This window comes from Sus scrofa, chromosome 7 (assembly GCF_054392235.1).
Source record: "Sus scrofa isolate SSC_HxYL_T2T_F1_AM1 chromosome 7, Sscrofa_HxYL_maternal_Yorkshire_Landrace_v2.0, whole genome shotgun sequence".
Lineage (NCBI taxonomy): Eukaryota > Metazoa > Chordata > Mammalia > Artiodactyla > Suidae > Sus > Sus scrofa.
Window position 1 is genome coordinate 104,189,195 of NC_139389.1, and position 25,283 is coordinate 104,214,477.

The 25,283-nt window shown below is 39.8% G+C and overlaps 1 protein-coding gene across 3 annotated transcripts in view; it reads left to right on the forward strand.

Annotated features, from left to right (window-relative positions):
- Positions 1 to 25,283, forward strand: part of SLC39A9 (solute carrier family 39 member 9) — a 58,834-nt gene that overhangs the window by 26,279 nt on the left and 7,272 nt on the right. For all 3 annotated transcript variants that reach the window (XM_084969577.1, XM_001926183.7, XM_021099403.2), the window contains 3 exons: positions 15,868 to 16,065; positions 24,038 to 24,106; positions 25,189 to 25,274. In XM_084969577.1, the coding sequence (XP_084825703.1) occupies positions 15,868 to 16,065; positions 24,038 to 24,106; positions 25,189 to 25,274 (353 nt within the window). The remainder of the gene's footprint in view (positions 1 to 15,867; positions 16,066 to 24,037; positions 24,107 to 25,188; positions 25,275 to 25,283) is intronic.

Genomic DNA, 25,283 nt, shown 5'->3' on the forward strand with positions numbered 1-25,283 from the left:
CCAGATCCCCAACCCGCTAAGCAAGGCCAGGGATTGAACCCGAAACCTCGTGGTTCCTAGTCGGATTCGTTAACCACTGCGCCATGACGGGAACTCCCTCAATTGGTTTTAATTTGCAATTTCCTAATGGCTAATGATGTTGAACATCTTTTCATGTGCTTGATTGCCATTGTTATATCTTTTTTGGTGATATCCAATATTTTACCCATATTTTAAATTGAGTTTCTTTTCTTTTTTTTTAATAGTTATTTCCCCAATACAATTTTTTTTTCTACTGTACAGTATGGTGACCCAGTTACACGTACATGTACACCTTCTATTTTTGCACATTATCCTGCTCCGTCATAAGTGACTGGACATAGTGCCCAGTGCTACACAGCAGGATCTCATTGCTAATCCATTCCACAGGCAATCTATTAATCCCAAGCTTCCCAACCACCCCACCCCCTCCCTCTCCCCCTTGGCGACCACAAGTCTATTCTGGAAGTCCGTGATTTTCTTTTCTGTGGAAAGGTTCATTTGTGTCTTAGATTCCAGATATAAGTAAATTGAGTTTTCTCTGTTCTTAGACGAGGGTTTGAACCTGGGCCGCAGTGGTGAAAGTATAGTGTCTTAACCGCTAGACCACCAATGAAGTCCTTAAATTGAATCTTCTTATTATTGAGTTTGGAGAGTTTTTCATATATTCTGGATACAAGTCCCTTTTTTTGTTTTTTGTTTTTGTTTTTGTTTTTTGCTTTTTGGGGCCGTACCCACAGCATATGGCAGTTCCTAAGCTAGGAGTCAAATCGGAGCTACAGCTGCCCATCTACACCACAGCCATAGCAACACAGGATCCGATCCGCATCTGTGACTGACACCACAGCTTATGGCAACGCCAGATCCTTAACCCACTGAGTGAGGCCAGGGATTAAACCTGCAACTTCGTGGTTGCTAGTTGGATTCATTTCTGCTGTGCCACGACAGGAACTCCCATGTAGTTTGTTTTGTTTTGTTTTGTTTTTTGTTTGTTTGTTTGTTTTTGGATACAAGTCCTTTAATGAGATAACATGATCTATAAATATTTTCTTCTAGTCCATGGTTTTTCTTTTCACTCTCTTAATAGTATCTTTCACAGATAGTTTTTAATTTTGATGAAGTGAACTTATTCTTTCTCTGATGAATTGTGGTTTTGGTATCATATCTAAAAATTTTTTTTAATGATTTTTATTTTTTCAATTATAGCTGGTTTACAGTGTTCTGCCAATTTTCTACTATATAGCAAGGTGACCCAGTCACACACACATAAATACATTCTTTTTTCTCACATTATCATGCTCCATCATAAGTGACTAGATAATAGCTCCCAGTGCTATACAGCAGGATCCCATTGCTTATCCATTCCAAAGGCAATAGTTTGCATCTATCAACCCCAAATTCCCTGTCCATCCCACTCCCTGCCCCTCCCCCTTGGCAACCACAAGACTGTTCTCCATGTCCATGATTTTCTTTTCTGTGGAAAAGGTTCATTTGTGCTGTATATTAGATTCCATATATAAGTGGTGTCATATGGTATTTGTCTTTCTCTCAGTATGAGTCTCTAGTTCCATCCATGTTGCTGCAAGTGGCATTATTTTGGTCTTTTTATGGCTTAGTATTCCATTGTGTATATATACTCTGTCTTCTTAATCCAGTCATCTGTCAATGGACATTTAGGTTGTTTCCATGTCTTGGCTATTGTGAATAGTGCTGCAATGAACATACAGGTGCATGTGTCTTTTTCAAGGCAAGCTTTTGTCTAGATATATGCCCTAGAGTGGATTGCTGGGTCACATGGTGGTTCTACATATCTAAAAATTTTTTGATAGACCAAGTTCAAGAAGATTTTCTCTTCTGTTTTCCTCTAGAAGTTTTATAATTTTAGGTTTTATACTTACGTCTATGATCCACTTTGAGTTGATTTTGAATACAGTGTGAAGGTTCATTTTTTGCATGCAGATGGATGTCCAATATTCAAACACTATTTGTTGGAAAAAACTCATTTCTCTGTTGAATTGTCTTTGCATCTTTGTCAAAAATCAATTGACCGTATTTGTTTTGGTCTATTTCTGGACTTTCAGTTCTGTTCCATTGATCTGTATGTCTATCCGTTGCCAGTGCTACATTGTCTTGGTAACTGTAGCTTTATAGCACATTTGGAAATCAGATTGTGGAGTCCTTCTAACCTTGTTCTTATTTTTTAAAATTGTTTAACTAGTTCCTTTGTTTTTCTATAAAAATTTAGAGTCACTTTGTCAATATTTACCAAAAAGTTCATGCTAGGATTCTGGTTGAATTCAATCTTTAGTTTAATTTGGGGAAAATTGACTTCTTAAGACTACTGTGCCTTCAGGAGTTCCTGTTGTGGCACAGTGGAAATGAATCCAACTAGTATCCATGAGGATTCGGTATCAATTCCTGGCCTCACTCAGTGGATTAAGGATCCAGCGTTGCCATGAGCTGTGGTGTAGGTTGCAGGCAGGGCTCAGATCTTGTGTTGCTATGGCTGTGGTGTAGACCAGCGGCTGTAGCTCCAATAGGACCCCTAGCCTGGGAACTTCCATATGCTGCAGGTGTGGCTCTAGAAAGAAAAAAAAATATATTGTGCCTTAGAATCCATGAACACAATATATCTCTCCATTTATTTAGGTCTTCTTTGATTTCTCTCATCAGTTTTATAGTTTTTAGCAAAAAAACTACAGGTCTGCAAATATTTCGTTAGATTTATACCTAAAAATCTCATATTCTTGTGCAATTGTAAATGTACTTTATTTATTTATTGCCTTTTCCTGGGCCGCTCCCGTGGCACATGGAGGTTCCCAGGCTAGGGGTCTGATCAGAGCTGTGGCTGCCGGCCTACACCAGAGCCACAGCAACACGGGATCTGAGCCGCGTCTGCAACCTACCCCACAGCTCACGGCAACGCTGGATCCTTAACCCACTGAGCAAGGGCAGGGATCGAACCCGCAACCTCGTGGTTCCTAGTCGGATTCGTTAACCACTGCGCCACGACGGGAACTCCTGCTGAGAGTTTTTTTCTTGAATGTATGCTGAATTTTGTCAAATGCCTTTTTTAGTCCTTTCATGGTGAATTACAGTGATTGATTTTCAAATGTTGAACTAGACTTTCATGTATCACCTTGCCCTCAGTTTATGTATTATCCTTTTTATATATTGCCACATTCAGTGTGTTATATCTTGTTGAGGATTTTTGTGTCTTAGTTCATGAGGAATATTAGCCTGTGGTTTTCCTTTTTTTTTTTTTTTTAACAATGTCTTTGTATGGTTTTGTTATCAGAGTAATGCTGGCCTCTTAGGATTGGGAAGTGTTCCCTCATCTTTAGACTGAATAGGATCAAAAATATTCATTCCAGGAGTTCCCGTCGTGGTGCAGTGGTTAACGAATCCGACTAGGAACCATGAGGTTGCGGGTTCGGTCCCTGCCCTTGCTCAGTGGGTTAACGATCCGGCGTTGCCGTGAGCTGTGGTGTAGGTTGCAGACGCGGCTCGGATCCCACATTGCTGTGGCTCTGGTGTAGGCCGGTAGCTACAGCTCCAATTCAACCCCTAGCCTGGGAACCTCCGTATGCCGCGGGAGCGGCCCAAGAAATAGCAAAAAGACCAAAAATAAATAAATAAAATAAAACAAATTATGTAAAAAAAAAAAAAAAATTTCATTCCAGGGAGTTTGTGGCACAGTGGAAACAAATCCGACTAGAACCAGGAGATTGTGGGTTTGATCTCTGGCCTCGCTCAGTGGGTTAAGGATCTGGCGTTGCCATGAGCTGTGGTGTAGGTCTCAGATGTGGCTTGGATCTGGCATTGCTGTGACTATGGTGTAGGCCAGCGGCTACAGGTCTGATTGGACCCCTAGCCTGGGAACCTCCATATGCCGAGGGTGTGGCCCTAAAAAGACAAAAGACAAAAAAAAAAAAAAAAAAAAAAAAAAGAAAGAAATTTATTCCTTAAATGTTGGGTAGAATTTACCAGAGAAGCAGTCTGAGCCTGGAGTTTCCTATGTTGGAAGGTTTTAGCTATGAATTCATTATCTCTAACAGAAGACTTAAGTTGTCTGTTTCTTTCTGAATGTGCTTTAGAAGTTTTTGTTTTTCAAGAGTAGATTTATTTCTTCTTAAGTTGAAGAATTTATAGGCATAAAGTTGTCCATTGTAATCTTCTATTCTTTTTTTTTTTTTTTGTCTTTTTGCCTTTTCTAGGGCCGCTTCCCGCAGCATATGGAGGTTCCCAGGCTAGGGGTTGAATTGCAGATGCAGCCGCCGGCCTACACCAGAGCCACAGCAACGCGGGATCCGAGCCGCGTCCGCAACCTACACCACAGCTCATGGCAATGCCAGATCCTTAACCCACTGAGCAAGGGCAGGGACCGAACCCGCAACCTCATGTTTCCTAGCCGGATTCGTTAACCACTGCGCCATGACGGGAACTCCAGTAATCTTCTATTCTTTTAATGTCTGTAGTAATGTCGTCTCTTTATTCCTGACAGTGATAATTTGTTTTCTCCCTTTTTCACTTGTTCTGTCTGGCTAGAGGGTCATCAAAAAAATTTTTTTTTCAGAGAACAATGTTTGATTTCATTGAATTTTTTTTTCTATTGTTTTTTCAGCTTTTTGTTTCATTGATTTCAGCTCTTTGTTATTTTCCTCCCTTTTCTTGCTTTAGGCTTTATTTGCTCTTTTTCAAATAAAAAAAAAAAAGAAGCTTACTAACTTGAGATCTTTCTTTTCCAATATAAGCAGTTAATGCTATAAATTTCTCTCTAAGCTCTGCTTTAGTTGCATCTCACAGATTTTGATATGGTATGTTTTTATCTTTATTCAGTTCAAAATACTCTCTAATTTCCTTTGCATATTCCTCTATGACTCGTGTGTTATTTAGAAGTGTGTTATATTTCCAGATATTTGCAGCTCCCCCCCCCAGATTCTTTCTGTTACTGATTTCCAGTTTAATTTCATTAACTGTGGTCAGAGAACATACTTGGTGTGATTTGAATACCTGAAAATATATAAGTGCTTTTTAATTTTTTAATTTTGATTTTTGAAATTCTGTTGGAGTATAGTTTACTTAAAATGTTGCATTAGTTTCAGGTGTACAGAAAAGTGAATCAGTTATACATATACATATATCCATTATTTTTTCCCTATATAGTTTATTACAGAATATTGAGTAGATTTCCTGTGCTATTCAGTAGGTCCTTGTTAGTTATCTGTTTTATATACAGTATTGTGTATATGTTATTCCTATCCTCCTAATTTACCTCTCCCCTCCCACAGTTTCCCCTATAGTAACCATAAGTTTGATTTCCAAATTTGTGAGTTTAAGTTCTTTTGTATCATTTTTTATTAAATTCCACATACAAGTAATAACATATGATATTTGTTTTTCTCTGACTTACTTCACTAAGTGTGATGATCATTCATTGTTATAAGTGATTTTTTAAATGGCCCAGAATATGGCTTATCTAGCTGAATGTTCCATGTGCACTTGAATGGAATGTGATTCTGTTGTTATTTGGTAGAGTGAAATATAAATGTCAATTAGGTCAAGTTATTTAATAGCATTGATCTTACATATCCTTAGTGACTTTCTTATTCTGTTGATTACTGAGGTAGGAATATTGAAGTCTCCAAGTATGATTGTGGGTTTGGCTGTTTCTCCTTTCATTTCTTTCAATTTTTGCTTTATGCATATTGAAGCTCTTTGATTAGGTGCGTACATGTTTAGGGTTGCTGTTTCTTGTTGGTAAATTCACCTTTGTCACCATTATGTAATGTCCCTCTTTATACCTGCTAATATTCCTTATTCTCAAGTCCACTTATCTGATACTGATATAGCTACTCCAGTTTTCTTTTAATTGATGTTTACATGGTATATCTTTTTCTATCCTTTTACTTTTAACCTATTTTAAGCCATTCATTATATTTAAAGTTTTTTATGCTATTCATTATATTTAAAGTAGATTTCTTGTAAACAGTGTATAGTTGGATCATGTGGGGTGTGTGTGTTTAATTTGACAATTCTGTCTTCTAGTTGGTGTGTTTAGACCAGGGATCAGCAAAGTCTTTCTGTAAAGGGTCGCATAGTGAGTATTTTAGACTTCGTTAGCCAGGTGGTTTCTGTTGGTACTATTTAACTCTGCCTTTGTAGCCAAGTTTTCTGATTCTTTCCTCTTTCTTTTCCATTCTACTATTGAGCCCATCCAGTGAATTTATTACTTCAGATATTTAATTTTCAGTTCTAAAATTTACACTTGGTTCCTTTTCATAGTTTCTGGTTTTCTACCGAGTACATCTGTTCATTTGAAGTGAATTTACTGCATAGAGCATAGTTATAATAGCTGCTTTAAAGTCTTTTGAGTGTTCTGGTATATGAATTATCTTGGAGTTGGGTTGACTGTCTTTTCCCTTAATAATTGGTTAGGTTTTCCTGTTTCTTTTTATGTAATTTTGGATTGTATCCTGGACATTTTTAACATTATAATTTAAGACTTTGGGTGCTCTCAAAATCCTCTGGACAATGTTTATTTCTTTTGTTTTAGCAGGGAGTAAACATGGCTACATGCAGACTGCAAGTTCTGTGTTGCCTTTTTTTGGGTAATGGTGCCAGTTTTAGTTTAGTTTTCAAAGCCTTTGCAGTACTGCTTTGGGTATGTCCTGTCCATGCAGAGTTCAAGGTGAGCCTGGGACTAGTGCCATGTATATACAGGATTAGGGACACCCCTGCCCCCCTCCAGCTCTTTCCTCTCCAGGATTCCTCTCATGTGCTCAGGTTCCCAGGGAACCTTTTTCCTGGTCCTTGCCAGAGACACTGGGTTTCTCTAGGGGTTTAGCTGCCTGTGCTGTCACTGCATAGTCCATGTAATTTGGACTACCCTCGGGGCAAAGTGGCAGAAGAAAAGAGAGAGCAGAATAACCAGTTTCCCCCCCAAACTCTTTTTTTTTTTTTTTTTTTTTGTCTTTTTGCCTTTTCTAGGGCCGCTCCCTTGGCATATGGAGGTTCCCAGGCTAGGGGTCTAATCAGAGCTGTAGCCGCCGGCCTACACCAGAGCCACAGCAATGCGGGATCAGAGCCACATCTGCGACCTACACCACAGCTCACGGCCACGCCAGATCCTTAACCCACTGAGCAAAGCTAGGGATTAGACCTGCAACCTCATGGTTCCTAGTCAGATTCGTTAACCACTGCTCCACAACGGGAACTGCCCCCCCCTCCCCCGATACTCTTGAGGCCACTAGGGCCCTTTGCCTGGATACTGTGGCCAGAAAGATGAGGTTTTTCTTGGGGTTTTAACTTCCAGCATTACTGCCATGACGTTCTGCAACTGGGGCAGGGCTGGCAAAGAAGAAAGAGGGTGGATAAAAAGGGGAAAAAGGATGGGCTGCCCTCTACACCAACACCTCTCAGCAGTTCTTTTTCTTTTCTTTTTTTCTTTCTTGTTCTGTGGTGCCCATGGCATATGGATGTTCTCAGACCAGGAATTGAATCTGAGCCTGAGCTGCAACCTACACCACAGCTGCTCAATGCCAGATCATTAACGCCTACGCCACAGTGGGAACCCCTCTTTTGGAGTTTTTGCTGCCCTCTTTCCTCTTGCTGCTGTTTGCTCTTTGTAGTCCTCAGGTAGTTGGTTTTTGTGTGTTTTGTCCAGAGATTTTGCTGTAATCAGTGTGTTCCTAAGGCTATAGTGGGCTTTACTCCATCTTGACCAGCACCAGAAGTCCACATCATTCTTTTTAAAAAGTGAAGTGTTGGGAGTTCCCATTGTGGCTCAGTGGGTTAAGAACCCGACTAGTATTCTTGAGGATGCAGGTTTGACCCCTGGCCTCACTCAGTAAGTTAGGGATCCCGTGTTGCCACAAGCTGTGGCAGAGGTCACAGACAAGGCTCAGTTTACAAGTTGCTGTGGCTGTGGCATAGGCCAGCAGCTACAGCTCTGATTCGATCCCTAGACTGGGAACTTTCATATGCCGCAGGCACAACCCTTAAAAAATTTTTTTAAATGAAAGAAAAAAAATTTAAAAGTGGGAGTTCCCATTGTGGCGCAGCAGAAACAAATCTGACTAGGAACCATGAGGTTTCTGGTTCGATCCCTGGCCTCGCTCAGTGGGTTAAGGAGGGTCTGTGTTGCCGTGAGCTGTGAGTGTAGGTTGCAGACGTGGCTCGGATCTGGTGTTGCTATGGCTGTGGTGTAGGCTGTCGGCTACTGGCCCGATTGGACCTCTAGTCTGGGAACCTCCATGTGCCACGGGTGTGGCCCTAAAAAAGACAAGAAGACAAAAAAAATTTTCATTAACCACTGAGCCACAATGGGAACTCCCCAAATTTTTTTAAACTAAGCTATCTCCAAATTTTCCACATCTCTCTTGATACTGATGGTTTAGTCACATCACTTTAGCTTCTGCTAATTTCTCTTTTTCTCCCTCCACCCTTTCTCTCTCTTTCTTTATTGTAGATCAAACCGACTTTTCTCCAAACTTCAAGAAAGGAGTTTGTTTACATGTAACTACAGCCTATAGTTTAGTTCTTCTGTAGACCTTGTAATTATGATAATTAACAGACATTTTTTCAGAGCTCAGTATACCATGATAAGTAAGTGCTCTGACACTTTAATAAGCATTATTAAATACAAATTAATGTAAAAAGGAAAATTCTTCATACTCTTCTATAATTATAGCTCCAAAATCACTGAAATTTGTTATCAGCGTTCACGTGAGAAAACTCTTTATAGAAACGGAAGTTTTAGATCATAGTTTATTGAGTACTGCAGAGCTTGTTTACTATGGAGCTAACATTTGAAACCACCATAGTTCTATGGAACATTAACTTTTGTCCTATCATTCATTAATGAAAATGAAGTTCTTTTTTTTTGTCTTTTCTAGGACTGCTCCCACTGCATATGGAGGCTCCCAAGCTAGGGGTCCAATCAGAGCTGTAGCCACCTGCCTATGCCAGAGCCACAGCAACGCGGGTTCCGAGCCGCATCTGCGACCCACACCACAGCTCACGGCAGCACCAGATCCTTAACCCACTGAGCAAGGCCAGGGATCAAACCTGCAACCTCATGGTTCCTAGTCGGATTCTTTAACCACTGAGCCATGACGGGAACTCCAAAATGAAGTTCTTTAAGGCTCTTGTTATACTTTACTTTCAGGATTCTCAAACATGATGATCCTGTACTGACATGACCCATCCCTTCTACCTCTTATTTTGTCTGCTAAAATGTCCAGAGTGTGCAGCACATATTGATGAATATCATCAGTGGCAGTATTTTCATCAAAAGTAGTTTTAGGGAGTTCCTGTTGTGGCGCAGTGGTTAACGAATCCGACTAGGAACCATGAGGTTGCAGGTTCGGCCCCTGCCCTTGCTCAGTGGGTTAACGATCCGGCGTTGCCGTGAGCTGTGGTGTAGGTCGCAGACACGGCTCGGATCCCGCGTTGCTGTGGCTCTGGTGTAGGCCGGTGGCTACAGCTCCGATTCGACCCCTAGCCTGGGAACCTCCATATGCCGTGGGAGCAGCCCAAGAAATAGCAACAACAACAACAACAAAGACAAAAAAAGGATCAAAAAAAAAAAATTTTTAAAAAAGTAGTTTTAGGTTTGGAGAAGTATAAAATTTATTCAGTGACAATCTGTTTAATAAGATAGGTGACCTGTTTATGCAATATTATTTTATTTTTGTCTTTTTGCCATTTCTTGGGCTGCTCCCGCGGCATATAGAGGTTCCCAGGCTAGGGGTTGAATCGGAGCTGTAGCCACCGGCCTACGCCAGAGCCACAGCAACTCGGGATCCGAGCCGCGTCTGCGACCTACACCACAGCTCACGGCAACGCCGGATCGTTAACCCACTGAGCAAGGGCAGGGACCGAACCCGCAACCTCGTGGTTCCTAGTTGGATTTGTTAACCACTGCACCACGACGGGAACTCTGCAATATTATTTTAGATCAAAAGCTGGTGATACTAGGGAGTTCCCACTGTGGCTCAGCAGAAACAAATCCGATTAGCACCCATGAGGTTGAGGGTTCAGTCCCTGGCCTCACTTTTGCAGGCTTTAACCAAAAGAAGAGTTCCAAAATTACTTAGATAAATAAAGCCTGTTGGAATTAGATATAGAAGGATCTTATCTAAATTTAAAAATTATGATATAGTCATACCTCATAAAGTGAAGTAATGTTGACCATCCTTTGAAAGTTGTGTTTAGGCTTGAACATTTAGTTTCAGAGCTATGGACACCCCCAAAATAATTATCTTTAAAAATTATTATGCAGGGAGTTCCCGTCGTGGCGCAGTGGTTAACGAATCTGACTGGGAACCATGAGGTTGCGGGTTCGGTTCCTGCCCTTGCTCAGTGGGTTAAGGATCTGGCGTTGCCATGAGCTGTGGTGTAGGTTGCAGACACGGCTCGGATCCCGCATTGCTGTGGCTCTGGCGTAGGCCAGCGGCTACAGCTCTGATTCAACCCCTAGCCTGGGAAGCTCCATATGCCGCGGGAGCGGCCCAAAGAAATAGCAAAAAGACAAAAAAAAAAAAAAAAAAGAAAAGAAAAAAAATTATTAGGCAGTTGTTCACACATAATAGTATGACTAATACCCTTAAATAAGATGTTAACCCACCTTCTTACCTAGGCTCACTTTAGCATAACATTTCACCTAAGTTAGTATATACATCTGTTACCTATTAAGTTTGCATTTATAAAGAAGCGTGTGCAACATAAGACTAAAAGATTGTGTTTTATTTCCATTTTTAAAAATCTTTCTGCTTAGGAAGTAATAAATTGCATAACTTTTGAAATGAAATGCCACATTAAAAAAATTATAAGCGTGAAGGCCATTTTTTGCCTTCAACATCAATTTGTTGAGTATCTACTCAGTTTCTGGCCTTATATTGATTGTTAGCAGTTCATAGATCTACAGTATAGCCCCTGTTTTCAAGAATTCACAGCCGATGGAAAATGAATAAATTAACAGTCAGTGACAGGAAGGGTTGGCAGACTTTTTCTGTAAAGGGCCAGATAGTAAATATTTTAGGCTTCATGGGCCATATGGTTTTGTTGCAGTTACTCAACTCTGCTGTCATAGCATGAAAGCAGCCATAGACAGACAATCTGTGAACAAATGAGCATGGCTGTGCTTCAGTTCAAACTTTATTTACAAAAACAGGCACCAGCCCTTGTCCTGTAGTTCGCTGCTGTTGAATTATGGTACAGTGAGAAAAGACCTGTGATAGAGACACACCAGTGTGCTGGGTGTACCTGAGCAGAGGAGGACACAGAAGCTCTCAAGGAGGATGGGACTCACAAGCCGAGTCTTGAAAGACAAGGTGTTATCCAGGAGACGCAGCGTGGAAGGCCCATGGATTTACCAACTCATGCAGAGTTTAGGCAGAGACAGAGATGGGAGCTCATTTTGTTAAATATTTAGTGGGTACTGTATAATCATTCAAATTCTGTCCCATAGCATATTTCTGAATAGTATTGAAAATTATAATTACCAAAATCCTGTGACTTACTTCACATGTATAGTTTCTTTACATCTATAAATACAATGAATTGGTTTTACAAATTAAAGTGGAAGCATACTGAAAATTGCCTTATCTTTAGAGAAAATCAGGGGTTTTTACTTCATTTATTTCATATTCTTAAGGCCATGCTATACTATTCTCCCAGTGGATAAAGAAGACCTACCTGAAAAATGATGAGTTCTACTATCTCACTATTGGGTGTCCAGGTCCTGCATTTTGAGTTTATTAATTTTTTACTGAAATATTGCATACAGTGAAGGTATATGTCATATACCCAAGAAAGTACATATATTGAAAATATATAGCTTAATGATTTTTCATAAATTAAACACCCTTGTGTTCCCCTGATGCTGCATTTTAATTATCCAGCATTACTGATTCAAAATTCAAGATGGATTCAAGACTGCTTCTCTCATAAACTTAATTATGTTTCATCTCCGAGCTTCCAGTCAGTTCTCTGGCTTAAAATCCCTATTGCTAACACTCATTTTGCTGGCATGAAGGACAGGGTGGGCACACTCACCTGCCCACCTTTTTCTCCTGACCTGTCTAGTGTTTAGTTCTCTCTAGGTGACCACTGTAGTGTAGGCTTCTGATTTCCAGGAAATGCCTCTTATCCCCAAATCATCCATTGCGTCTTCTGAAAAATCTCTCTTTCCCTCTAGCAGTGCTTCCAACCTGAAGGTAACAACTCAGAGGATCTTGAAATAAATTTAGTAAGTTGGACTTATGACTGGTGTTTAAGAAGAGCATGCGGGGGGGGGGGGGGACAAAGAAAGAAAGAGAGAGTAGTGCACTGTAACCATCGTAAGGCCAAGTATTATTGTGTGCAGCTTTTTATTTAGTTTTTCATGTATGTGTATGTTTACTAGATCATGATGTAAAATTTATTTTTTTACTAGGCGTCATGGCCTAAAGTCTCATGTCAGTAGTTTCAAAAACTGCTTAATATTAGCATCAGAATAACTGCCAGTATTCACAGACCTTGTTTAAATTAATACAATGGCAGTTTGGGGGCTGGTGAAGGTTTTTCTGCCTGTCTCTTGGAGAAGCCTTTCATCTCATTTTAGGATGCCAGTGTAACTCAGAGATGTTACAAGGAAAACACTTCCAAGCAGAGAGCCCTCATGAATGTCACTGGAACAGTGCTTTACCAATTATTAGCAAATTGAATTTCATAATATAGAGAAAGGATAATACATTTTGACCAGATGGAGTCTATCACAGGAATGCAAATCAGGAGATGGATTAATATCCAAAAACTAGTTTATTGTATTAATCAAATAAAGTGGAGAAACCATTTGATCATCCTTAACAGGTACGGAAAAGCATACGCATTTGATAAAATTAAACTCCCATTCATGAAAAAAAAAAAAAAAATCCTCAGCAAACTAGGAAAGAACTTCCTTACTGAGAAAGGGCATTTCTAACATTGAGAACAAAATAAGGCTATCTCCCTTCAACCGCGTGTACTTAACGGTGTACTTGGGGTCCTAACCGGATGTTAGTCTGGCCAGTAAAGACAGAAAAGGCATGAAGATTGACAAGAATTCAAACTATCTGTTTGCAGATGACATGCTCACCTTTAAAATTTTAAAGCCTCACCGTATCAACTCTTGACAGTGGTATGGAGCAACTAGTACTCTGAGCCCTTGTTGTTGGATGTATAAAATGGCACAGCCACTTTGGAAAACTGTTTGCCAGTTTTTTGGTTCAATAAAGTTAAATAAGTACACACGCATCAGTTCTGATCCTAGGTATTTACCCAAAGAAAAAGAAAATATGTATCTACAGAAAGACTCGTACCTGAATGTTCATAGCAGCTTTATTTATAATGGATGAAAATTGGAAATTACCGAGATGTCTATCAATAGCTGAATGGATAAACAAGTTGTGATAGGCTCATGCAATAGAACACTACTAAGCAAAAAAAGAGAAACAAACTACCGATATACGCAAAGGTTAGATACATCTCAAAATACTCTGCTGAGCAAAAGAATCCTCACACAAAAGAGTACATATTGTATGATTCTTTTTTTATTACTCAATGAATTTATTACACATTTATAGTTGTACAATGATCATCACAATCCAGTTTTATAGGATTTCCATCCCACAACCCCCCGTGTATGATTCATTTATATGAAATCCTGGAACAGGGAAAACTCTGGGGACCAGAAGCACAGCAGTGGTTACTTGAGACCAGGAGTGACGTATTGACTCCAGAGAAGCACCAGAGAACTTTTCTGGGATTTTTAAATACTGTTCCATATCTTGACCTTGGTGGTAGTTACTAGAGTTTTTACATTTGTGATTTATACCTTAATAAAGTTAATTTAAAAAAAAAGAGAGAGTAGGCATTAATTTTAAAATGAGTAAATTAAATCACTGTTAGGAGAAAAAAATATTCATATTAAAAACTATGTGGGGAAGGTGAAAAAGTTCTGGAGATGGCTGATGCTGGTGGTTGCAGAACAGTGTGAATGTACTTAAAGCCACAGGATTGTATGCTTAAAAATGGTTAAGACCATAAGTAAATTTTTGTGTGTGTGTGTCTTTTTGTCTTTTCTAGGGCCGTTCCTGCGGCATATGGAGGCTCCCAGGCGAGGGGTCGAATCAGAGCTGTAGCTGCCAGCCTACACCACAGCCACAGCAACGCGGGATCCAAGCCATGTCTGCGACCTACACCACAGCTCATGGCAACGCCAGATCCTTAACCCACTGAGTGAGGCCAGGGATCGAACCCACAACCCCATGGTTCCTAGTCGGATTCATTAACCACTGCGCCACCACGGGAACTCCCATAAGTAAATTTTGTCATGTGTATTTTACCACATTTTTTAACTAGGTTAAAAAACCGTGAAAACAAAACTTTTCAGGAATTAGAAAAATACATAGGTTTTTATTATCTCAAGATGGCACATGCTTTGTGCTCTTCAAAAATGACTTTTAAAGAATTAAGGCAGGGTTTAAAATATTACAACAGGTTTGTACAATTTCTGCAGTCAAAAGTTAAATACTTAATCTAATTGTAAATGTAAATTTCTAGTATGTTAGCTTGTGTTTATGAGACCTAACAAAGATAAGGATTCTGGCCTTGAAATGTTTATGCTTTGAGTGTCATATATGTGAATATAAACTAGCAGTATTATTTAGTGTCATTTACTGTAATTCAGATTATCGCAATAATCATATTTCTAGAAGTGAATTTAGACTGAAGGATATGTTTTTTAAACTGCTGTGCCCTTTTGGTTTCTAATTAGTGGTTGTTCCCTGATGTTTTTTAAAGCTAAAAGTGTTTTATACCCGGGGAGTTCCCATCGTGGCTCAGTGGTTAACGAATCCAATGAGGAACCATGAGGTTTCGGGTTCGATCCCTGGCCTTGGTTAGTGGGTTAAGGATCTGGCATTGCCATGAGCTGTGGTGTAGGTGGCAGACACGGCTCGGATCCTGCATTGCTGTGGCTCTGGTGTAGGCCGATGGCTACAGCTCTGATGCGACCCCTCGCCTGGGAACCTCCATATGCCGTGGGAGCAGCCCTAGAAAAGACAAAAAAAAAAAAAAAAAAGTGTTTTATACCCAGTTTGTTCTTTATTTACAATTTTTATATCAACCTAAGTGTAAAACTAGATAAATTTGATTGTAATTATTTTCATTATTACTACACTTCATCTGCCTATTTTCATCAAAATAAACCTTACTCTAGTATCTGATGAGATTGGTTGAATTTCTCTAGCCAGAAGGAGGATTTGGGATGACATCCCTTGGGACTATGACTGCTTTCTTTCTTGGTGATTTGCTTCCACTTCCTAGGTTTTAAGAATAATAGATAGTTAAAAATTCTGCATGCCAAAAGTAGAAGACCCTTGGGAATTTCTTCCATCTTTTTTTTTTTTTTTTTTTTTTTTTTTTTTTTTGGTCTTTTTAGGGCTGCACCCACAGCATACAGAGTTCCCAGGGTAAGGGTCAAATTGGAGCTGTAACTGCTGGTCTATGCCACAGCCAAAGCAACGCCAGATCCAAGCCATGTCTGCGACCTATACTCAGGCCAGATCCTTAACCCACTGAGTGAGGCCAGGGATGGAACCTGCCTCTTCATTTATGCTCGTCACATTTGTTTCTGCTGAGCCATGACAGGCACTCCCGTCATGAATTTCAAGTTAAAGGAGTTTATGTTTGGCTAGATTACAGTGTAGGAAGTGAATGTCTTTGCAGTAAAATCTGTAGAGCTTGAAATACCAAGGAATGGAAGCGTCTACATAAAGATATCTTAAGGGAAAAAAACACATTTTCTCTTCATTCTGCTTCTAGGAAAACACCACCAAACAAGTCAAACACAGAATGTGATTGCATCAAACAAAGTAGCAGAAATACCAGTTGCCCATGAACATGAGCACAGCCATGACCACACACAGCTACACGCCTACATCGGTGTTTCCCTTGTACTGGGCTTCGTTTTCATGTTGCTGGTGGACCAGATTGGCAGCTCCCATGTGCATTCTACTGACGGTAAGTGGCTCCAAGGTTTTCTGGGCGGTGCAATAAAGTTTACAGTTTAGGTGGTCACAAATGATTGAATAATTCAATATGTATCAGTGGCTTATTTGGTGCTAAAACTTTTATCTTTCTTGGGTTCTGGTGAACATTTTGCTCATTTGAGGAAGCTAGTGGGTTGTGACATGTGGCAAAAGAGAGTGTTTATTGGGCTATTACCTTGTTTATCTTAAAGCTGTCTCATTTCACGAAGCTCCACGGGCAGAGGTTCTTAACCTTTTTTGTGCCATGGAGCCTTTAGGCAGTCTCAAGCCTGTGGACCTTTTATTGAAATAATGCTTTAAAATGCATAAAGCATAGTGCATAGGATTACAGAGGAAATCAATTATATTGAAATATAGCTGCCAAAACATTAAGACAAATTTGTGATATAGGGACATATGTCTTCTTTATCAGTGCATTAAAAAATGACATATTTTAAATCATAAACAAGTTAAACTTTATTTTAGGACATTAGTATAACAGCTACTGTTGCTTAGACTGACTGAGAACATTAAATTCTGAGATGGGCATTAACAAGGCAACAGTGTCAAGTTGAACATCTTGTTGATAAGGGTTTTTGTTTTGATGGTTACTAGTGTAGAGGAACCTGATTCACAAAGATATTTTATTACAGATGTACTTAAACACATTTGTAGCTAGTGCTCCAGGGAAAGATAAGCTTCTCTCAAGAAACTAGAATTTTCCAGGACTTTTAATTCCTGTCATAATACCTGTTTGTTCTAAAGATCAATGGATTCATCTTTGGCTAGATCAGCGTCTTTGATATGGTTTGTATTAAATAAAAAGGGGTTCTGATGCATGATACAACTTTGATGCCATCATGATAGAAATAAATTTGAAAGGGTTATAATAGATATAAGGGTTTATAGATATTTCTTTTCAAATACATCAACCGAGAATTTTGCAGTTGGGAACTACTAGAAAGCAACGTAGATATGTTGATCTCCAGCGAGAGATCCCATGACTTCTACTGTTTGGTGGCTGAATGACTGTTAGATGCAGAGCTGCCTGATAGTTCCCTGGCTCCCTCACAGGAGCACCTACAGACAGGAAGACTGTAACCATGCCATGTGGCTGTAATTCTGTAAGCCCTTAAAACATTGATGAGTGCAGCGTTCCTGTTGTGGCTCAACAACAAACTAGTAGCAAACCCGACTAGTATCCGTGAGGACCCAGGTTCGATCCCTGGCCTCGCTCAGTGGGTTGAGGATCCGGTGTTGTCATGAGCTGCAGTGTAGGTCGCAGATGCGGCTTGGCTCTAGTGTTGCTGTGGCTGTGGCATACACTGGCAGCTGCAGCTCCAATTTGACTCCTAGCCTGGGAACTTCTATATGCTGCAGGTGTGGCCCTAAAAAGAAAAAAAAAAAAAAAAAAAAAAAGTGATGAGTAAAGTGATGATATGAAGATATCTACAACTGAAATAATATTAAATTATCTGATCTATTAGGAATAAGATAAAGGTAGTACTAATATTACTTGTGGTTTATTGCCTATGTTAATAATTAAAGGAAATGCTAAAGTTCAGTTAGAGGTTAGTAAAAATAAAATTTTTTTTCCCCCAAGTTAAGTTCACAGACAGCCCCTGCATCCTGCCTGTGTGGACCCCAGGTTAACAATCCCTGGTCTACCAAAAAAAAAAAAAAAAGAAAAAAAAATCTGTAGAAAAGCAGACAGAAGACACAAATAGTTCATATGAAGATATAAAAATGGTCTTTAAATGTATGAAAAAATGTTTAGTTGCACTTAAAATAAGAGTGCAAATCCAAATTCCACTGAGATGCCATTTCTCACCTGTCAGGCAAAAATTCAAAAACTTAATATACTCTTGGCAAAGCTATGGTAAAACAGTCTCTCATCTGTGGCTGTGGAACTAGGTAATGGTACAGCCCCTGTGGAGGGGAATTTGGCTCTAACAGAACTGCATACATTTTTTTACCTTTCAACCCTCAAATCCTTTAGGAATCTATTCTGATAATTCTGCTTCAATATGAAAATACGTATGCACAAGATTGATCTATGTAACATTGTTTATCATTGTAAAGCCACTTCAGTGTCCAGGCATGTAGATTGGTTGAGTGAAGTGTGTGTGTGTACATGTAATGGAGTTCTGTTTGGCTCTGAAATAGAATAAGGAATCAGATCTCTGTGAACCGATAGGGAGAGATATCCAAGAAATATTAAGTGGGGAAAAAAAGCAAAAATAAATTTGCCATCTATCATAGACTATAGTTTTGTGTAAAACGGGGGAAATAAAAAAAAAATGCATATATCTCCTTATCTACAAAAAAGAAATATAAGAAGGATCCGGCTAGAAAACAAAGTTGGTTATCTGTAGGAGTGAGGGTGGGGGTGGAATAAGGCAGAAAGGTTTTAGGAGGGTGCGACATTTCCCTGGGCATGCCTTTTTGAGATAGTTTTGGCTTTTGGAAACATGTTAACATTTTTCATTCAGAAAATAAAATGAAAGCGTTCCTATGGTGGCTCAGTGGAAACGAATCTGACTAGTAACCATGAAGATGCGGGTTTGATCCCTGGCCTTGCTCAGTGGGTTAAGGACCCTGAGTTGCTGTGAGCTGTGATGTAGGTCACAGACACAGCTTGGATCCCGAGTTGCTGTGGCTGTGGTGTAGGCTAGCAGCTGCAGCTCCTCTTCGACCCCTGACCTGGAAACTTCCATATGCCAAATGCATGGCCCTAAAAAGCAAAAAAACAAAATGAAATCTGTAAGGATGGGGTCACTAACTGAAACAAATGAGCTGTATTTCAAATGAATAACACAATCACACTGAAGGGAATCTTTAAAAAAACCAATTCAGGTAACTTATAAATGTAGTATTTGGCTATATACCTTCATTCGGGGAAGAAGCATACACATTACTGAACTCCTTTTAGCAGGCTTTGCTTTTTGTAATGGTATGGGCAAAACAGTACTGAAACTATTTTAGATGTGTTACAAGATTAAGCCAATGAGTAAATATGTTGCTGTTGGTGGAACCAGAGTCCTCACTGAATAAGAAAGGACTTACAAATAGAGGGAAAGCAAGAAAGAACCCCTGCAGGGATGGGTTGGAATTGGATCTACTAGAATCATGATTTCTGAAAACGGTTTTTGTATGTATGTGGGTAACATAAATGCATGTGTGTTTATGTATACATGTATGTATGTCTTGACTCTGTCTGCAGAGAAGGCGTAGAATTAAAGTCACCCCACTAGCAATGAGCATACCAGGGCTCTTCAGAGAAATGATTGATTCCAGGACAGGGGCAGGGTAAGTATAAAATGAGCTTGGAGCATCTTGTGCTCAAAAATACGTGTATATATGAAGGAAGAAAGAAGATGGAGGAGTTCCCGTTGTGGCTCAGTGGTTAACGAATCCGAGTAGGAACCATGAGGTTGTGGGTTCCATCCCTGGCCTTGCTTCAGTGGGTTAAGGATCTGGCGTTGCCATGAGCTGTGGTGTAGGTTGCAGATGTGGCTCGGATCCCAAGTTGCTGTGGCTCTGATGTAGGCTGGTGGCTACAGCTCCGATTCGACCCCTAGCCTGGGAACCTCCATATGCCATAGGAGCAGCCCTAGAAATGGCAAAAGACAAAAAAAAAAAAAAAAAAAAAAAGAAGAAGAAGAAGATTGAAATCTCACAGGATAGAGGAGCCAACTCGAAGGGGCTTCCCCTGGCCAGGTCTAGGACAATTTGAGCACCATGATAATTAAGAATAGTAATAAAGTGTAAATCATTGAAAAAATGGGAATCAGTGGCCCATCCACATGAGAGAAAGATTAAAAAAAGGAAAAGGGAGGGCATTTGCTTACAGTTGTGCCAAATGCCAACTGGTCAATGTGGAGACAGTTGCTGTTGGAAAATCATTTTTGCAGCTTTTAGAGTAAAAATCAACTCAGGCCAGAATCATCAATGAACGTTAAATCTAGGGGATATACTTCAATTTGCTTATTAATTGCAAAGGAAAAAGCAGTAACTAAATGAAGAAATCAGATAATACCTTGACCCGATGATGACAATTAATGTCACTGACATTCTCTCAGTATGGGCGAGTAAGTTACTATCAGATCAGTCTCCTTACAGATAACTATAAACTTTGAACAAAATTTTAAAAGCCCCTATCTGAAGACACTGGAGAGTGACCTGAAGGAAGGAAATTCTGGAAGGGAGTCAACACTTGGAATCTCTCTTTACTGCCTTTTTGTGGGGTAGCTCGCTGATAAAAGACTCAGTTTTTCTGGCCTAAGGAACTGGAAGACAGAGTTCAGGGTAACTCCAGCCACTGGAAAGACAGGGGAAGATCTTAAAAAGGAGAGAGACAGAGAAACTCAGCTCCATCTCTTTGTCTAAAACTGTGCAGGTCTCTGGCTAAGCCCTGAACCATGCTTTCGTCGGCAACCCCCAGGTGGCTCAGCTAAAAGTGAAAAAACTAAAATAAGATTTAGGCAGCTGCCCCAAAGGCGGAGTTTACAGTTTGAGCTGAACCACGTTACTTAAAGCAAAACAAAAAATCAGCAGTCATTGGAGGAATATAGAATCCATAGTATCCACAAGATGATACTTACTGTGTCCAAGATACAGTCCAAAATTCACACCACCAGTGACCAGGAGATGTACATTCTGTGCCTCAGTATGTGCTATCCTGAGCCACATCCCCTCTGGAGTACTCCATGCAAGAATGCCTTGTCTCAGGACACATCAGGCAAATCCAAGTGGAAGGGCCATTCTGTTAGAACACAGGAAAGGTGCAGGGAGGGGAATATATGCTCCAGAGATATCAGTGTCACAGTAGTCAGTGACAGAGAAAATATTTCAGATTAAAGGAGACTAAAGAGATGCAACTAAGTGCAATGTATGATCCTAGACTGGATCCTTCCTGGAAAAGGAAAAATACTCTGAGAGACATTCCTGGGCATTAGAATATGCAAGAGCGATTAGGAAAAAAAAAAAAAAAATCAGTGTTGAATTTACTGAATAACTGCACTGTGATTATGTAAGTAAATTTCCTTTCTCTTAGGAAATGTACACTGAAGTCTCTAGGGGTAATGATATGTACCTTATTCAAATGGAGCAGAAGAAAAAAAGTATGTGTTTGTGTCGTGTGGATGGAGAACCAAGAGGGCATAAGCCCTAAATGATAAAGCAAATGGGGCAAAATGTTAGACAGTCATTCTGAAAAAAGGATAGGTGAGGATGGTTTTTAAATTATTCTTGCAATTCTCCTGAACGTTGAAAATGATTTCCAAAAAAAAATTTTTTTTCTAATGGATTAAACTTAAAAATACCCTTGGTCCAGAAAGGATTTAAATCTCTTTGTTTCCTATCTCTTTTCTTTTTTCTTATTTTTTTGTTCTTCTTTCTTTCTCTCTCTCTCTCTTTTTTTTTTTTTTTTTTTTTTTTTCCCTAACCAAGTCTTATTTTAGAAAATTGGTTCAGGAATAAAAGGTTTTATTCATGTGCTTTATTCCAAATAACAATCGAGAAACAGCCCCTGTTGGGTGGAATCTGACTCCAGCTGCATCACATCGTTGTCTACAATGGCTCTTAGGACATTTTTCTTGCAATTCTTATTAGTTTCAACTTAAAATGCATTCGTAGGCCCACTAATGTGCTGTAACCCCATACAAATAATTAAATGTAGCATGTGTTCCTTTCTTCTTCCTCCTGTTTCTCTCAGAGGTCCCTGTTTTTGCTGGCTTTCATGTATCTGATGATCTCGCTTTACCTATTACCTACAAGGTTTTGTTTATTATTAACAGTACAAGTTAATTCATTTACTAAATTTATTCTGAAGCAGAGTCTTCCTGTAGATTTGTAAAAATCATATTTTAATTGTAAGGCCTCTGATTTTCACTTAAGATGCTGCTTATAACTAGACCACAAGACTGGATAAAGAAAAGCCAAAAAGCAAGCTTATTGCGTAGTGTATATGATTGTTCGTCCCAGTTGGGGGCGACATTGAAATATTTGTTGTCTCAGTTTTGAGGGGCTTAGCTACCCTTCTTGCAGTGTTTTAATTAGAAGATAAATTTTGTTAGTAAAGATAACACATTACTTGTACATGCTTGTTTGATTGTAAACTCTTCTTCCTGTGTGCTGAGCCCCTCAAAATTTTAAACTCCTTGCTATTTACTTGACAAATGTCCATCTGTCACTTCACCTGGCATTTTGATGTCCACATCTTGGAACTTTACATTGTTTGGACATTATTTACTTGTTTGTATATTTCCTGTTATACCTGTACTGCAGAGAAATACTAACTTTTTTTAAAAAAACTCTCCAAGGATTTGTTAAGCAACTGTTGGGTGGCCAGGACTGTGCTACCCTCTATAAGAGATATAAAATATAAAAAAGAAATGGAAAGAAGTACAAAATTTAATTCTAAATAATTCACAGTCAGTCTAGGGATATAAGGCATATTTAAACAAAATATATGTATATATATAGTTTCGTATCTCTAAGGCGGAGTATAGCACCTTGAACTAACATGTAGAGAGTGTGCATAAAGATGCATGTTTCTGGACAAGGGGAGAGTTGTTTTGAGCTGTAATTAATCTTTGATTCTTTCTCAAGATAAATGGTCCTAGAATTAAACCTTGAACACTGTCTCAGTTGGATTGACAGGTTAAGTAGTTTAGTACATGTCAAGAAATAGGGGCGAGGAGATGTGGTAAAAGGCGGATGAGAAGATTTTCTCAGAGGGTGTTCAAGAAACTTGTTTAACTGGACTAGATAGTGAAAAATAAGATGACCCTTGTGAATAAAGGGCTCAAGAACCTACTAAAAGAGGAGTTTGGACTGAATTTGAAAAGCAGCAGATTCTTAACTGATTATCTAACCCATCAGAAGGGTGGTGATTCAGGAGTTCCCATCGTGGCTCAGCAGTTAATGAGTCTGATTAGCATCCATGAGGACGCAGGTTCAATCCCTGGCCTTGCTCAGTGAGTTAAGGATCTGGCATTGCCATGAGCTATGGTGTGGGTCACAGACATGGCTCCGATGCCACGTTGCTGTGACTGGTGTAGGCCAGCAGTTACAGCTCTCATTCGACCCCTAGACTGGGAATCTCCATATGCTGAGGATGGGGCCCTAAAAAAAAAAAAAAAAAGGCAAAAAAAAAAAAAAAAAAGAAGGGGTGGTGATTCAGAAAGATGAATCTGACAAGTATGTATAGAATGGGTTAGCTTAGAGAGAAGTGAGAGTAAGGGGAGACAACCAGTTGGGAGCCTACTGCTAATTTAGGTTTGAATGGATGAAAGTTTAGGTTAGGATGGTGGCAATAAAATGGAGAAAGGCGAATGTGACAGGCAATTCGATGTTAGAATAAAGTTTACAGGAGGCTGAGGAATAGACGAGGGCAGACAGGAGTTCCTGTTGTGGCTCAGCAGAAACGAACCTGACTAGTATCTATGCAGATTTGGATTTGATCCCTGGCCTCCCTCGGTGGGTTAAGGGTCCGGCATTGCTGTGAGCTGTGGTGTAGGTCGCAGACATGGCTCGGATCTGGCTTTGCTGTGGCTGTGGTGTAGGGCAGCAGCTACAGCTCCAATTCAGCCCCTAGCCTGGAAACTTCCATATGCTGAGAGTGCAGCCCTTTAAAAAAAAAAAAGGGAGGGCAGACAGTGACAATGAGATTGGTCTGGAGAGAAATGATCAGAGGCCACAGAGCCCTTTCCTTGGAAAGTGTTAAGGGTGTGAGGCGGTTGTCTGTCCTGGGTCAAACGAAGAGTTCCCTTCAGCCCACCTCTTCAGGACAGGGGAAACTTCTAAGTGTCTGAAGCAGCAGAAAAAAGGTAGTAATGAAGAAAATGATAATCTTCTATTTTAAGAGCTTTCAAAGAATTCTTTGAAACACCTCCAAGTGACTATTCTAACAGTTTCCTTTTCACATTGCTTAATGGCTGATTTTGCTTATTTTTATTCAGATCCAGAAACAGCAAGGCCTAGCAATTCCAAAATCACCACCACGCTGGGTCTGGTCGTCCATGCTGCAGGTAGGGTCAGATTGCTGTAGAACCCCTTTCTTTTCTGTGACGCAGGCGCCATCCACATCAGACACTCTTGAGCCAGCCTTTTGGGGAAAGGGTTGTTGAATGAAGTCCTCCAGCACGAGCAGGAGCCCTGGTGCCCTCAGTGTCAGGGTTGCAAGCTAAGAATGTTTTTTATATCTCTTAATGGATGAAAAAATAAAGAATAATTTGTGGCACAGGAAAATTATGTGAAATTCAAATTTCAGTGTCCATAGGGAGCGTTTCATTGGCACAGAGCCATGGCCACCTGTTTAGGTATTGTCTCTGGGAGCTTTCACATAGTAATGGTAGAGTTGAGTAGTTGTAAGAAACCAAATGGTCCACAAAGGCTGAAATATTTCTTATCTGGCCCTTTTAGAAAAAGCTTGCTGACCTCTATCTTAGGGTTTCATCTGCAGAAGATCTTGGGCACTTTTGTCCTGAGTAGCCCTGTTGCCCAGTGTCTACCCAAAGTGCCAGTTGAGGCAGAGGTAGGCTGTGGCGTCAAAGTCTCAGGATTGCTGCCTGGGCATGCCTTAGAATCATAACCCAAAACTTGTCCTAGTAGTAGGGGTCTGTCAGTGACAAACAGAAGCATGTGAAAAGTGACACACTGTGTTATCTTAACTTTCTAGTAAAATATGATTTTCTAACAAAAAAATTCATCCATTCAGCTAATATTTTACTCATTATGTGTAAGTCATCTATGCTGAGTCCTGGTTTCTTTGTTTTTTCATCTGCAGGATGCAGAGATGCTTCCTTTGAAATTCTTTGATATTTCCATTATTACATGTTGATTTATCTGTAGATTTTTGAGCCTCATACTTTTTCAACAACAATAGCTGACATATTGAATAGCACCTGTGCCAAGCTCTTCACATAGGTTATCTCATTTACCTCTCATGAAAACCCTCAGAATAGATACTTTATTGAACCCGTTTTAGAAGTGAGAAGGCTAAGATGCAAGGCAGAGTTCAGTCTAGCTCTGACTCTAAAGCCCACATATGCAGCCACTGCATTGTTATAGTTATTTACAGTATTTTATGTTTCACTTTTTCCCATTTTAGCTGATGGTGTTGCTTTGGGAGCAGCAGCTTCTACTTCACAAACCAGTGTCCAGTTAATTGTGTTTGTGGCAATAATGCTACATAAGGTAAGCAAA